This window comes from Lissotriton helveticus, chromosome 10 (genome assembly GCF_964261635.1).
Source record: "Lissotriton helveticus chromosome 10, aLisHel1.1, whole genome shotgun sequence".
NCBI lineage: Eukaryota > Metazoa > Chordata > Amphibia > Caudata > Salamandridae > Lissotriton > Lissotriton helveticus.
In genome coordinates, this window is record NC_136071.1 from 240111294 (window position 1) to 240127138 (window position 15845).

General features: G+C 44.6%; 1 protein-coding gene across 5 annotated transcripts in view; it reads right to left on the minus strand.

The window, feature by feature from the left end:
- NT5M (5',3'-nucleotidase, mitochondrial) overlaps positions 1 to 15845 on the minus strand; it is a 401499-nt gene that overhangs the window by 237268 nt on the left and 148386 nt on the right. For 2 of the 5 annotated variants that reach the window (XM_078665214.1, XM_078665216.1), the window contains one exon: positions 9717 to 9809. The exons of the other annotated variants lie outside the window; for them this stretch is intronic. In XM_078665214.1, the coding sequence (XP_078521340.1) occupies positions 9717 to 9742 (26 nt within the window). In that variant the 5' untranslated portion in view covers positions 9743 to 9809. Of the gene's footprint in view, positions 1 to 9716; positions 9810 to 15845 lie in introns of those variants that run through there. 5 annotated transcript variants of the gene reach the window in all.

Sequence of the window (15845 nt, forward strand, 5' to 3'; positions counted from 1 at the left end):
GTGGGCGGGAGTAGATAAGTAGCAGTTTAAGTTAAGTTTGTTTTGCCAAGGGACTGACTCAAGAATTCTCTGCAAGGGGTTGTTCAGTTCTGTACCTGAGGTCTAGAATGATTGAGGGCTGGTATCTCTCGTCTCTGGTCTTGATATTCCAGCTGCCTGCGAGGGCTGCTTGGAAGCGCCGGAGCTGGATTTCTCGGTAGGAGAAAAGCAGCGTCTCGTTCTCAGCGCGTCAGGAAGGCGGGGCAGCGCGTGTGGGCTTCGCTCTCTGCTGGGCTCCTCAGCACGTCTCGCTGCTCCGATCTCGTCACCACCGCGTGTGTTTGCTTAAGGCAATGTCGGTAATATTTATACCTGTAAGGTGCCGAGATTGACGTAAGGATGGACATGGATACGTCAATAAGGATGTCATACGAACGGGCTTGTTCGCACATTCTTTTGCTGAAGTTCTCGGTGAAATCAAAACAATGGCCGCAGGGATTTTCCCAGGTTGTCATAGGTTTGATTTGTTTTGAGAACTCCGTATGCCTTATCAGGGGCTGGAGGAATAGTGCTTGCCTAATTAGATGGCAAGCGTTATGACCTAATCAGATAACGCGTTCCTGTGCCGTGGTGTGGCTTAATCAGATAACGGTTTCTTGTACCGTGGGATGGCTGCTAGTTAATTATTAACCAGAACAGGGTCAGGAATAGGGGGATTGATACAGAACCTATAGGAATACATCACACAAGGCTTAGTAAAATCCAAGTTAAAGGATTTCATGACTTGCCTCACAGAAACAAATGAAGGAGCGATCGTTACTTCGGCCTACTGTAACATCGCGGAGGAAATTAGTAAATGCCTGGAGGACTCACTTAAGAAATTAAATGGGGATAAACCTGAGGGCTGGTTCAATCATGAATGTAGTAAGGCCATAGGGCTTTAAAGATAGCACTTAAGGGTGCTCCAAAATCGGTTTCAGAGATTAAGAAAGCTAGATCTGTTTATTCTAATGCTATAAAGAAAAGGAAACAGGAAATTAAAGTGGAGACGTGGAATGCCCTTCATCAAGCTTGTCTTCAGAAGGATAACATTAGCTTCTGGAAGACGGTAAATGCACCATTCTTTGTAGAAAAGTCAAGGGATTGTGTAGAAATAGCTATAGCAGAAAATGTCTGGATTTCATATTTCAGTGGCAGGGAGAGTCATTTTAAATAGGCTCCAAGATTGGGCAGATTCTTCTGGTATTTTATCTAAAGTCCAATATGGTTTTAAATCTGGTCTGGGGACAGTGGAGCAAGGTTTGAATTTAGCAACAATTATTGGAAAATATGTTGTTGCAAAGGGAGAAAAGTTGCTTCTAGTCTTTGTAGACTTAAGCTCTGCTTTCGACTGCATAAGTCATGACATTTTGTGGGAAACTTTATCCAGCTTGGGAGTTGATTTGAGCTTATTGAATTTTATAAAAGAGCTTTACAGGGGGGCTGGAGCAAAGGTTCGTTTTGGTGCCAAGGGAGAATGCACCTCGAAGTTCCCAATAAAAAAGGGAGTGTGTCAGGGATGTATCCTGGCCCCTTTTTATTTAATTTATATATTAATAGTGTAGCATCTCGTTTGGTGGAGTGCAAACAGGATTACCCCCAAATTGGAGGTAATCCTGTACCAATCCTATTATATGCGGATGATGCCGTGATTATGGCTAGGACCCAAGTGGGGCTTCAAAGGTCGTTACGGGCCTTCTCAGATTATATAGGGGAGAGAGGTTTGAAAATAAATAGTAGTAAAACCTTTAGTATGTGTTGTTCCAAAAAGAGGACCGTGCAGTGTAATATCTCGCTCTCAGGGACAAGAATTGAAGCCACAAATACCTTCTCCTATCTGGTAATAATTTTTGACAAAAACGGCACATGGACCGCTGCTGCCAATGCTAGGAAACTTGCTTTTGCACGAGCCTTTGGAGCAGTTAGAAATGTTGCTGTTAGGCTTGGAGGGCGTCCTGTAAACATACTATTGGACATTTACAGATCGAAGTGTATATCTACTGTTATCTATGGTGCAGGTTTGTGGGGTATTACTGACATAAGTGACATTCAGTTATGTGAAAATGCCTTTGTGCGATACTTACTTGCAGTACCCAAATCCACCTCCACGTATGCTTGCCATCAAGAGCTGGGTTTGACATATATAACTGATCTCATCAAAGTCAGTCCTTTATCTTTATGGCACAAGATATGGGTCTCTAAGGAGACTGATTTGAATAGGGACGCCATTCTAGATTGTATGAATTTGCAAGGGAGCCATAAAATTGAATGGTTTAAATACGTGAAGAAATTCCTAACGGATATCGGACATCTGGAATTCTTTGCGAGCCGGCTGACCATGGCAGTAATCCCGAGAAAACGGCTGAAGGAATTGTGTTTAACTTTCTTGGAAAATAAGAGGTGGGATGCAGAGGCCAAGAAAACCTCTGTGATTCAAAACCAACTAATGTTACAGAATGAGGGCATTCAGCATTATCTTGTGTGTATAAAAAGCAGTTACACTAGGATGATATTGACACGGTTCAGGGTAGGAAGTATATATAGGCTAGTAACCTTCCCTGTCGTAAATATCTGGTCAAAGTCATTAATACTGTGCCCATGTGATGGCGTTTCCCACCAATCCTTGATACACTCCATATTGTTTTGTAAATACTACACATTAATTAGAAAGAAGTACTTACTACCACTGCTTAAGAAATGGGGACTTAGGCAATGTAGAAAAGCGCTCCTTAGATTACAAATGTTGGGAGACGAGCTGACACTGTATGCAGTATCAACATTTTTAAAGCATCTGTTAAGATTTAGATTAACAATGAACTGATTGATCTTAACCCTATGTAATCAAATTGCTCTTCTGTCTATGAATATGGTTTTAATTGACTGTATAATTCGTGTTTTTTAGTGGTGTTTTAAAAGTATGTAATGTTGTGCTTTTATGGATTCTGAATTTTGAACCCGAATAAAGCTACTTTTGATTTGATTTGATTTGATATATATATATATATATATATATAAATATATACACAGAGAAGAGAGACCACGCTTCGCTTTTTAAAAATAATTTTGTCCGGATTCGTGGATCTAACGTAAATTAGGCCGAAATAATTTTTTAAAAAATGCTTTTTGGGGGCCTGGCGTTCCCTGTGAGACCCCTGACCAGGCCTAGGCGGTCAGGGTGTTTCTATCCAGCCCCCTTTTCTTGTTTAAATTTTTTTTTTAACTGTTTTCTTGTGACTCGGTTACCGAGTCACAAGATGGCTGCCAACACTTCCTGGTTTGGAGTGTTGGCAGCCAATAAGAATTAAGCTCGTGCGGGTTTGCGAATCCTCCTCGGTGCTCAGATATCGATATTTTTATTTTTTTAATTTCTCAGCAACTACTACATGGATTTACACATTTTCTGGTCCAAGACCTACCTTTTTGCCAAATTTGGTGCAATTCCATTCAGCAGTTCAGGCTGTAGCCTTGTCTAAAGTTCATATGAAAATTAACATGGGGAAAACGCGTTTTGGGACCCCCCTTTTTTCTATGCCCCCGCTTGACGAATCACCCCGAAACCTTCAGGACAGGAGCTGACATGAGCACCCAATTAGTTTTGAAAATTGCACGAAGATTCGTTAACCGGTGCCTGGCAACATTACAACCGACAGGGAAGAGCGCATTTTATCCTTTCGTTGCCAGAAGCCCTGAAGAAGTCATGGGGTACTTCCCCTGATGAAACATGTGTTGGCTGGGCAACTGTGCGGATTAAAGACGAACAATACAATTTTATTGCACTGTTTTAAGTTCTTTGCATAATTTGTTGTACTCTCGATTGTAAGTTACCAACCATGTTGCAGTAAGCACTGTAATTCTAGTGTGTGAAATGGCTTGCGAAATCTATAAATCATGATCTTAGTTCCTGCTATTCGAGTCAGCTATGTTTCTTACAAGGAGCGGAGACCGTTAGATATGGGAAGGCTACCTTTGGGGAGCACAGATGGGACATTACACACTGGGTTGTTTTATTCAATAGCAGTTTGTCTTTGATATGCATCAATGCAAGCAATTATGCCATATGTAAAGCCATAAATCTGGTCAGCTTGGGCCTTCCAGGTCAAACCATGGCAAAACATACAACAAAATATGTTTTGGGAAAAAAAGCCAGGTCTTAAGTTTCTATCTGAAGTCTGCCAGGGAGGGTGCTGTTCGGAGGTGGGCTGACAGGTCGTTCCCGTTCTTGGCGGTGATGTAGGAGAAGAAGCAGCCCTTGCTGCAGCTGCGACGGACGCGGGGGTGCACACGGGCAAGTAATGAGGAGCAGTTGTGTCTAGTCGGTAGATGGAAGGTCAGTCACTGGTTGATATAGGCTGGTACTTGATCAGGTAGAGTCTTATAGGCGTGAGTAAGGATCTTGAACTGGCATCTCTTCTGGGTGGGAGGCCAGTTGAGGTTTGTGTGGTGGTTGTGATGTGGGACCATTTGGGGAGGCCCAGGATGAGTCTGGCTGCTGCATTCTGTATAGTCTGGAGTCTTCTGAGGAGATGGTTGGAAATGGCACGTAGAGAGCATTGCTGTAATTGAGGTGGCTAGTGACAAGGGCCTGAATGACGGTCTTTTTGTGTTGACTGGGATCCACCTAAAGATTCTGCGGAGCATGCAGAGGGTGTAGAAGCAGGAGGAGGCAACTGTGCTGACTTGTTGTTTTTTATGGTCAGTTTGCTGTTGAGGATGATGCCTAGGTTGCATGCATGGTCTGTTGGTGTGGTTGTTGGTCACCAGCTGTGGTCCCAAATGGAGGTGTTCTTCCCGAAGATCAGTACTACCGTCTTGTCAGAGTTGAGTTTGAGGCAGTTGTCTCTCATCCAGTGATGATGATGGTCATGGTGTCACAGAATGGGTTTTGGTGTTGGAGGGGTTGTCTGTGATGGGGGTCATGTAGGTGTTGAACAAGGTGGGGCCGATGGATGACCATTGGGGTATGCAGCATCTGATGTCCTTAGGTGCGGAGGTGAAGGGAGGCAGCCGGTGTTACGTAGAGTATAGTGGTGTACAGTGCAGAGGTACCCAGTGGGATAGCATACACTGGAGTGTGGTAAAGTGGATTGATGTTGTGTAAATATTTTAGAATGTTTTCGCATACAACATAGAAATGTAGAGTGTAGTGCTATACACTGGAGTGTTGTACTGTTTAGGGCCCTTTATTGGAATATTGCTTACTGAAATAGAATGCAGTGGAGTGGTGTAAATGGAATAGCGCTCACTGGAGCACGGTATTTTGGAGTGCTATTGAGTGGAGTGGGGTAACGTTGAGTGGTGTACAGCTGGCTTACGTAACGTGGAGTGTGGTACAGTGTATTGTTGCAAAGTAAAATTGCGTAAAATGGAGTGACATATTGGAGTGCCGCACAGTGCAGTCGTGCCAAGTGGTGTACTGTAGACTACAGTGGGGTTCAGTGTAATACAGTACAATGCAGTAGCATATAGTGGAGTAGCATGAACTATAGTGCAATAGAGTGGAGTACCGTTGAATTTAGTAGTTTTTAATGTAATAAAGTTCAGTTAGTGGCGTTAACAGTTTGGACATACAGTGGAGTGCTATATAGGGGTGTAGCATACAGTACAGTGGTGTCCAAATCAATTGAGTTAATTATAAAAGCATAGAGGGTAGTCACGTACAGGGCGCAGAATGTGTTCTTGAAAAACGATAAAGCATGCAGTTGAGTGTAGTACAGTGCAGTGACGTATAGAGCATTTCTATGCAATGCAGTGTCGCAGAGTGTAGTAGCGGAGACTGCAAAAAAACATACATTCTAGTAGTGTACCATCAAGTGAGACATACTAGAATAGCATGTAGTGGAATAGCGTAAATTGGAATAGGGTACAGTGGAATAGTGTTGAGTTGTGTGCAGTACAGTTTAGGGGCGTTCACTAAATTGTCGTACATGAAAGTGTAATAGAATACAGTGGGGAACATTATACTAGCATAAAATATAGTGGTGTACATTGCAATGGTGTACAGTCCTGTTCGGTAGTTTAGAGTGTAATAAAGTACAGTGGATTAGAGTATACTGTAGTGTTGTATACTGTAGTCGTAAAGTGGAGGAGCATACTGTAAATACTGTACATTGTTGTGGCGTAAAGTGGAGTGTGTAAATTAAAATAAATGTAGCATTAAAGTGTGTCCAAAGATGGTTTTTTTTTTGCCAAAATATATTATAATATGTCAATGTTGGGGGGCCCAAAAAGTGGTTAAAAAAGTGCATATTGCTTAATTAATTTAAATGTGTGTATTGCTAAATCAGTCATTCGGATATGGTTTAAACTTAGCAGTAGATATTATGGTGCGCAGATGCTTTTTGTCCGGTAGTGCAGGTAAGTAGTGTAACTGTTTTAGAACTCTTCATTCATTTAAAGTTTTTTAGATCAGTTTATGCAGTATGTTTGTGAAATATGGGTGTATTTTGCTGTACTACCATGGTACATAGTGATGCCAAATCATTAGCTGATTGGCTAATGACTGCCATTTACAAAACTTCAAGGCTGGCATGTTGTTTTTAGATACGTTTTCCAGTGTTCTCCATTCCGCTTTTAGATGTAGATGAGTAATTGGTTTAGTATTTTTGCCCTACCTATTAATACTTTACTAAAGTGGTAATAGATTTTGCAAAATATTTATACGTTTCTTTATATTTTTTTGTATAAATAGGGAGTTGCGTGGTACTACTGCGGTACCCAAAAATTATTTTGTAAGGTTACTATTGTTATTTCTAATTTCTCTCTATTTTTGCAGCACTCTAAGAGGAGCAGAGTTTTATTTTAAGTAGCACAGTAATTTTTCAGTAATTAACACACTACTTTGTACCCTTTTTTCAACATATCTAAATATGTTCAAATTGGAAAATACACTTTAGCACACTAAATTTTATAGTATTTTTCTAAACTACATTTTTTTAATATATTGTTTTTTGGTACCACAGTAGAACCCCAGTACTCCGTAATTGTTTTAAAATATATATATATAAACGTAGAAATATTTTTCCCTCTCTATTACCACTTTAACAAAGTGGTAATAGGTATTGGAAATATACCAAAACTAATACTTACCACCTTTACAAGGCGTATCACAGAACACAGTGAAACTCTTGTTGAAAGCAAGATGGCTGCCTTTAACTTTTGTAAAGGCAGTCATTAGTCAATCAGCTAATGACTTATCGATGCTATGTACCTTGGGAGTGTTGCGGTACTACTGTACCACAAACTTAACTAAAAAAACAACTTTAAAACATGTGAAATACTTACCTGCAGAACCCCACAGAATCATGTGTGCATCATAATATATAATTCTTCCAAATCTCGTCAAAGTTCGATTGATGGTTTTCGTGTTACCTGAAATGCAAAAGTGTGTGTAAAATGCATTGGCTTTTACGCCCGTTTTGTGACCCACCATTTTTCTTTGCACCCCCTTGACCAAACGCTGCAAAACTTTCACTACTCCGAGAATGAAAATGGGGGTAGTAGGTATGGAAAGTTTTGTGGGCATTCGTCAAATGGGTGCAAAGTTATAACTAACAGTTATTTTATGGCACAAGCTGTAGTTACTTGAGATAACTATAACTGGCCAAATTTTGTGTTTTTCCTCATTTAAAATGATATGTTTTAACTGACATTGTTTTTTTTTCAGTGAACATATTTAGATTAGATATAAATATAGATGTATACACACATTCATCTATGTGTTTGTATGTATCTATACTACTATTATAAAGCAAGAACTTTGGACCTTTGAGGCGGGTAAACTCGGGAACCACAGCGCCAATCCACACACCCGATACATCATTGTAATCGTCAGGGTGTGCAGATGGACATAGACTATATAAATAAAAAAAATATACGTTATGTAAAAAATTGACGATAAAAAAAAAGTAATCCCTTGCAAGTAGCGCCGTCCGCGACCTGCGTGGTGACATCAGGAGCGCGGGGAGGAGCGGCGTGCAGGAGCGGAAGAGGAGCGGCGGACATCAGCGCGGGGAGGAGCGGCGGACAGGCTGGAAGGAGCGGTGAGGAGCGGCGGACAGGCAGGGAGGAGCGGTGAGGAGCGGCGGACAGGCGGTGAGGAGCGGCGGGGAGGAGTGGTGAGCGGCGGATGAGGTAGGTTATTTATTTATTTATTAAGGAGCGGGGAGCGCCGGATGAGAACATGAGACCATTACAAGTGAGCAAAAAACAAAAGCAAACGTTACATTAAATGAAGCAAAAGCAAAAATGACAATCGTGAGCCAAAAAAATACAAGAGGTAGCAAACGGTGCATTACAAAAGTGACAATCGTGAGCGTAGCAAACGGTGCATTACAGGAGGAAAAAGTGACGTGTGCAGGTTACAAAAGCATACAAAGTAAACATAGAGGTATAATACTGCAATATAGGGAGGAAGGCTCCGGGGGACCCACGGACAACGTCGGGGCGGCGGGGGGCCTGAAGCCTAATTGCTCCCGGACGACGTCGGGATGGGCTGCTGGTACATATATATTTACTGGACCATAGTTAAAAGTTATGGATTTGGCTAAAACGCAGAAAGCCACTGAAATTCTCAAATTATGTTTAACAACGCATGCAGAATAGGCCATAGCTCGTGATGCCAGCATGTTGTTCTCTTGATAGCTCTTTTCTTTGTTTCAGTACTTTTGGCAAATTGTTGTTTTGAATATGGTGCAAGGCTGTGTGCAGTGGGGGTTGGTCAACACTCGTTTCGCAAAGCCTTCAGCTGTGCACATCAGTGGTTGGCCGTAGGGCCTGATCCTTGGTCAGTCATGTGCCCAACTATGCATGAGGTAAAGTGTTGGCCAATAGATTTTTAGCTTTAGCCTAGCTTTTTTGGGATTCGCAGATCCTTGTTTGGACTTGCCAATGTAGGGCGAGTGTCATGTTTGGGTACTGCAAACATCTCTCACCCATGTCACCCTTATGGAAGATTGCAGTGCCAAATCCATTTTTGCACCTCTGCAAAACACGATGCATTGATCAGAGAACATTTTCAGGATCCCCAAATTTTAAAATGCCGATGGGGTAAGCAGTACCTCTCTTTTTACAGCAAACACTGGCCAGCATTTTAGATGTCAGAGATCGACAGATTCATAAAAAGTACAGCAGATCCTGTAACACATTTTATTTTACACTTACTGACTAGAGAATGCTTTGGGTGTCCAACTACGATGCCCTGGAATTCATGGTATGCCTACCCTGTCCTCTTACACAACCTTTCACTTTTTTTGTTCTGGGCACAGGGACATTTCTCTGTATACTGAAACGCCACCACAAGCTAAATTTTCTCTGGCAGCTGCCATTCTGATCACTCGAATGTGCGGTACCAATTCTGGAACTGCAGATCTGAAAGGCACGATGGGAGAAAAGGCATCCTCATTCAATGAGAATTTGTTTAGAAATTCTGGATCCACGGAGCATCCACGAACCCCACATGTGACAGTAATACCACTTTGTTAACCCTCTCAAGCACAACCGTAAACTCTGTTTTAACGCTAATATTTCAAAAACTACTGAATGAATTTACACCAAACAAACAAAATCACACGTTGTGTTTAACATTCTACTTTCGTGCCAAGTGTAGAGTAAATTCAATTTGCGGTTTGGACTGTAGGCAAAAGCTCAATTTCCTATGGAAGCTAAAATGATAAAATACAGCTTTTTTTTCACTTGCTTACCTTTTCACCCCTGCACAGATCTGCATGAAACTGAGCACGCTGGCCCTTATGACTATGTCAACTGAATGCTATTTTTGGTGCAAAGCCATCCACCTGGACAAAAAGAAAAAGGTACATGCACATTTAAAAAATGCTTGTTCAGTGGAAGTGTGGCTGAATCATAACATCTACAAATGTATTTCAAAAGTGCAAAAGCCAAACATGCTAAAGTATGTTCCAAATATAAAATTGTCATCAGTGGCCTTTAGCTGAATAGGAGTATGGGAAGTCTACACGAATCCGCAGAGAAGGTGGGTCCACTCCTTTTCCTATAATACAGAACAGAAGATAAGAAGATGATGGATAATCTTAGTTGCCAACTCAGAGACCAGCAGAATCTTAGAACCAGATGCGCCGGTTCTTGTCCATAAATTGCTTGGTGACAAATACTCACAATTGCTGTTCTTATGTGAAGTTAAATCTCTATTTCTTTTCTGGGTTTCATAGAAATGGTTTGTCATTCTTCTTATTTGTTCCTTACTCCAGAATGATATGTTAACACCAAAGCAGGGGGGCTTGAGAAATTCAGATAGGAGAAAACTCCATTTTCTAGAGTAAAACCAGAGTAGACTAAAACCTCTTGCAGTTCAGGCAAGCGGATCAAGATAGGAAACAGGAACAGCAGACGTAGCAAGAACAAGAGGTAGCAGAAGGAAGAAGAGAGAGAGCCATTTGGAGAATCGTTGCTATGCATTGAATCATCACATTCTAAAACCAGTTAACCCCTTCCATGCTGAGCTCGTCATGACCACACCCGTTTTCATTGCTGTCCAGCACAGCAGGGGAAACTATCAAGCAGCGATGTGGTTAAGTAGGACGACGATGGGGGGAGGAATCACAGGAAGGAATCAGCGCCATATTGACTTGTGAAGGTTTCACAGAACTACTAAGCTGAAATGGCTGTGACACACTTGGCATACGATTACTAGGAATTTCATGAATCAAACTCCCAGAATCAGGTAAAATCATCAGCAGATGTGCAGAATCACACATATCTACAATATCCCGCGATATCTGGCTCAGAAGTTGGTGCTCTCTGGTGGTGATAGATCTTCCAGAAGCGTCAGCACTCTACTGCTGAAACCACAAAGATTTTCCCAAAATAAACATACAACCAAGCCTTCTCTGGGATCGCCCCGAGGATCTGGAACTCACTGCACCAAGAAACCAACTGCTTCCTTCGAGTAAGAAGTGAAGTCTTTACTCATGGGCAAATGTATGCCTTAGGTCACAGGATCTTTGCCCCCTGTGCCTCATCTGGCCCACGTCCATTACTCGCATGACGGCTGCCTGCTGTCACAGATTTTGATTGTTTTATTTACTGACTAGCAGCCCGTCCCGACGTTGTCCGGGTATGAATTGCTGCCAGCCAGTAGTATATTGTTTTGTAAGATTTCGTTTTGATAGCATTTCTTATCTGTGACAGGCCTGTGAAACGCTCCGATTCACAGTGCACTGCTGATGCACTTAAGAGTGCGCGTTCAGTAGTGTGTGAACTCGAGTTTCCCTACTTTATTTTTCCTTGCAATATTATATAGCGCGAACTCGACAACATGGCATGAGCACAATTTATATTACAGTAGAACACATTCATTTGTGGTAGGCACGGGGAGACAAAGCGATTTGCCTGGAATCACAGGATGTTGAGCTGATGCCGAGATTCGAACGTAGCTCCCCAGCTCTAATGTTTGCAATTCTAGAACTTGTGGCGGGAGGTGTGTCTAAAAGTGTATGTCGGTGCTGGCCATCAATGAGAGAGACCTGTGCATTTTTCAAATCGGTGGTGAAAAAATATGAGTATGTTGCTGGAGATGGCGGCCTCCGTGCCACCAATGTACTTACCGGGGGTGGGTAAACACCCATTATTCCGCAACTTTATTTCCGCATACCATCACTCCGCATACTTTTATTTCGAAAGTAGCAAGACTCCGCAATGCCATTATAACGCATGGCATTACATTTTATATGCTTTACCACGCATACATTTACAACGAAATTCGTTGTAAATGCATGAATGGTAAAAGCATGTTTTTTTAATGTTTGGATAAGGTAAGTATGGGTATAGGGGTATATGTTTTGGGGTACTGAGGTATATGTTTTGGGGTGTTTGGGTATTTTAAGGGTTCAGATATAGTTTTGGGTTATGGGGTACAGGGGTAGATTTAGGGTTTAGGGATAGGTATGGGTTTTCGGGTACATGGGTATTTTTAGGGTTCAGGGCTAGGTTTGGATGTTGGGGTATAGGGGTATTTTTAGGGTTCAGGGGTAGGTTTGGGTTTTGGGGTACAGGGTTTTTTTAAGGGTTCAGGGCTAGGCTTGGGTTTTGGGGTACGGGGGTATTTTTAGGGTTCAGGGCTAGGTTTGGGTTTTGGCGTACAGGTGTATTTTAGGGTTCAGGGGTAGGTTTTGGTTTTGGGGTACAGGGGTATTTTTATGGTTCAGGGCTAGGTTTGGGTTTTGGGGTACAGGGGTATTTTTAGGGTTCAGGGGTAGGTTTGGGTTTTGGGGTACAGGGGTATTTTAAGGGTTCAGGGCTAGGTTTGGGTTTTGTGGTACAGGGGTATTTTAGGGTTCAGGGGTAGGTTTGGGTTTTGGGGTACAGGGGTATTTTTAGGGTTCAGGGATAGGTTTGGGTTTTGAGGTACAGGGGTATTTATAGGGTTCAGGGCTAGGTTTGGGTTTTGGGGTACAGGGGTATTTTTAAGGTTTAGGGATAGGTTTGGGTCTTTGGGTACAGGGTATATTTATAGGGTTAAGATGGGTTAGTGTTTAAGGGTGTTGGGGTATTTTAAGGAGTAAGGGTGGGTTATGATTATGGGGTGCAGGGGTATTTAAAGGGAGCAGGGTGGACACCCGGAGCTGGAATGTACAGAACCTGGGAACAAAAAACAATGAAATATTGGGCACAACGCTCGCTTTTTTTTCCATAATCCCGCGCCCCGCACACGCCCACGCGCCCAGCACACTCCCACAGCACACGATATGAGACCTGGCATGAAGGGCGGAATGTACCACACGCCCCCAGTGTTTGTCACGCCCACAGCACAACGCAGACACGCCCACAAGGGACTACTTTGCTGGCACGGTTCTTTTACCTTTTAAATGTATATGGTGGGCGTCTGCACAGCCTATGTCCTTCTGCTGCAACTGCCCTTTTCAACGCTGTATTGGGTGTTGTGATTGGTGCTGTGGTTCCTGAGATTACCCGCCTCAAAGGTTTGGGCTCTCTCTTTATTATATTAGTACTAGCAGCCCGTCCCGACCTTGTCCGGGTGCAACAGGCTTCCCCGACCCCCGCCCGCCCCGACATTGTGCAGCAGCCCGGGCCCCCGCCCGGCCTGTCCCCCGCCTGCCCTGACCCCCGCCTGCCCCGACCCCCGCCTGCCCCGACATGGGTCCCCTTACCTGAGCCGCCGCTCCTCCCGCCTGTCCGCCGCTCGCACCGCCGCTGGCCTGTCCGCTGCTCCTCACGTCACTGCTCCTCCCCCGTGCCATGTCCGCCGCTCCTCGTCGCGCTCCTGGACGCCGCTCCTCCCCGCGCTCCTGACGTGAGCACGCACGTCGCGGCCGGCGCTACTTTGGAGGGACTACTTTTTTTTTTACTGAAATTTTTTTAAATAACGTTTTTTATTTATTTATATAGCCTATAACCATCTACACACCCTGACGATTCCAACGGTGTATCGGGTGTGTGGATTGGCGCTGTGGTTCCCGAGTTTACCCGCCTCAAAGGCTGAAAGTTCTTCCTTTATTATAGTAGTATAGATATCTACTCTCTTTTGTACATTTGCAGGGGCAGCTCAACCTCAAGTGTGCTATCAGGGCCAGCTACCACCGCACAGTGACCAGCAACCCCTCCCCCTCCCACCCTCAGTCCAGTGGGCACGGCTACAACACACTCTGGCGGATCTTTGGACGCTACCAAGTCAGTGGTACCGACAGAGGCAGGCAAGGGGGAGACAGGACCAACAGCGCCGCTCGTCACAGTAGCAGCACTCAAATCGGGTCGGTGCTCTCTGGACTGGGAGGTACCTTTGGCGGCAAAAGAGGGTATATGGAGGCGCAAATTTGTGGACATTTTTACCCTGCTCATGCATGGGGTAGAGGGTCTAGATACCAGGAGGATGGGGGGGAAGGATGAAGACAAAAAGGTCAAATTCCAGAATTGGCCGGAGAAAACAATTAAGAATTGGGGCGACGCTTTCGCTATAATGGCAGCAGTGGTGTCTGAAAAATTTCCAGAGCAGGCCCCGCCATGTGGCAGTACTCTCGCGTAATACATGAAGAGGCCGAAACAACAGGGCGCATCGGGTGGTACAATTACGATCGAGATTTCAGAAAGAGAATGGCCATGTGTCCAGATTTGAACTGGGATCAAAAGGAGATCCAGCTCTGGGTGGAGCACATGGGGAAGTTCACAGCAGACGTCAAGGGCACCTCAAAATATAGAAAGGGACAGGGAAGTGTCAGGGGTCAGAAACATCCGGCTAGGCATCCTTTCCGTCAGTCCTTTCGTGGAGGCCGAGGAGGTGGCCACCAAGGAAGGGGAGGCAAACGTTTCAACTCAAATTCTTGTAGAATGTACAACGCAGATTTCTGCTCTTCGGGAAAGGCCTGCAAATTTGGGCACATTTTCAGCAAGTGTGGGGCAGGTCTCCCAGCAGCGTCCTGTGGCAATAAGCCAGCTGCCACCAAGCAAGACAAGACACAAAATGAGTAGCGCAGTCCCCCCCCCAGAGCCCCCCACCGCTGCCAGTCCATCACTGCGACATTAGCCCGGGTCACATCCCACCTTCAGCAGCTGCTCCCATTCAGGTTTCATCTGGAAAAGGCCCATCACCAATTTGCATAGACACCCTCATCCCCATGCTCAGAGCATACCCCAACACGAAAGATGGCAGGATCCTGGCTGAGGGCTTCATAGATGGCTTCAAGATCCCATACCTAGGGCTACGGATGTGCAGGGATGCAGATAATTTGAGGTCTGCCTGGGAACTCTCGCAGGTGGTGCATGAGAAGATCCTGAAGGAGAAGGTCTTGGGGAGGATAGCAGGGCCTTCTGACACCCCCCCACTAGAAAATTTCCTGGTCTCTCCGCTAGGGGTGGTCCTCAAAAAAGAACCTGGGGACTTTTGTCTCATACACCACTTGTCCTACCCAGAAGGCAATTCGGTCAACCACTGGTTGGAGGAAGGAACATGCTCAGTGTCCTACTGTTCTTTCGACATGGCGGTTAACATGTTCAGGTAGAGCAGGAAAGGGGTCATGGCTGGCGAAGGCAGACATAGAATCAGCCTTCTGCCTGCTCCCAGTACACCCCGAGAGTCACCACGTACTGGGTTTTAAATGGCAGAGCAAATTCTATTTCAACAAATGCATGCCAATGGGCTGCGCAGTTTCCTGCGCGTACTTTGAGGTGTTTAGCAGTTTCTTGCAGTGGGCACTCACCTGGTCGTACAACACTGTCGGAGTCACGCACTACCTGGACGACTTTCTCTTCATATGGAAGGCGGGGACACAGGAGTGCAGCACAGCACTACTTCACTTTCAGGAGCTGGCAGGACACTTGAGGGTGCCTTTGGAGCCAGGGAAAACTGAGGGTCCAGCGCAGGTCCTCACTTTTCTGGGCATTGAGATGGACACGGTCAAGGGCGTGTCCAGGCTTCCGGACGAGAAGTTGCAGGCATTGCGGCTGGATATCCAGGCTCTCCTAGGCAAAGACAAAGCGACGCTATGTGTCATCCAGAGCCTCTTAGGGAAGCTGAACTTTGCAGCCAGGGTTGTACCAGCGGGCAGAGTCTTCGCAAGGAGACTAGCAAGGGCCACAGCTAACGTGCGCAAAAAACATCACTTGGTGAGATTAGAGAGGGGCTTAAAAGAGGACCTACACATGTGGCATGGGTATCTACTACAATTTAATGGGGTAGTCATCTGGAGGGCTCCCTGGGCTGGCAGCCCGGAAATTAGCCTCTTCATCGATGCTTCAGGCAGGGAGGGCTTTGGCTCGATAATGGATTGCGAGTGGTGCACGCAAAAATGGCCCAACGCTTGCCGTAAAAAGAAAGTGACTGCAAACATAACTGTGCTAGA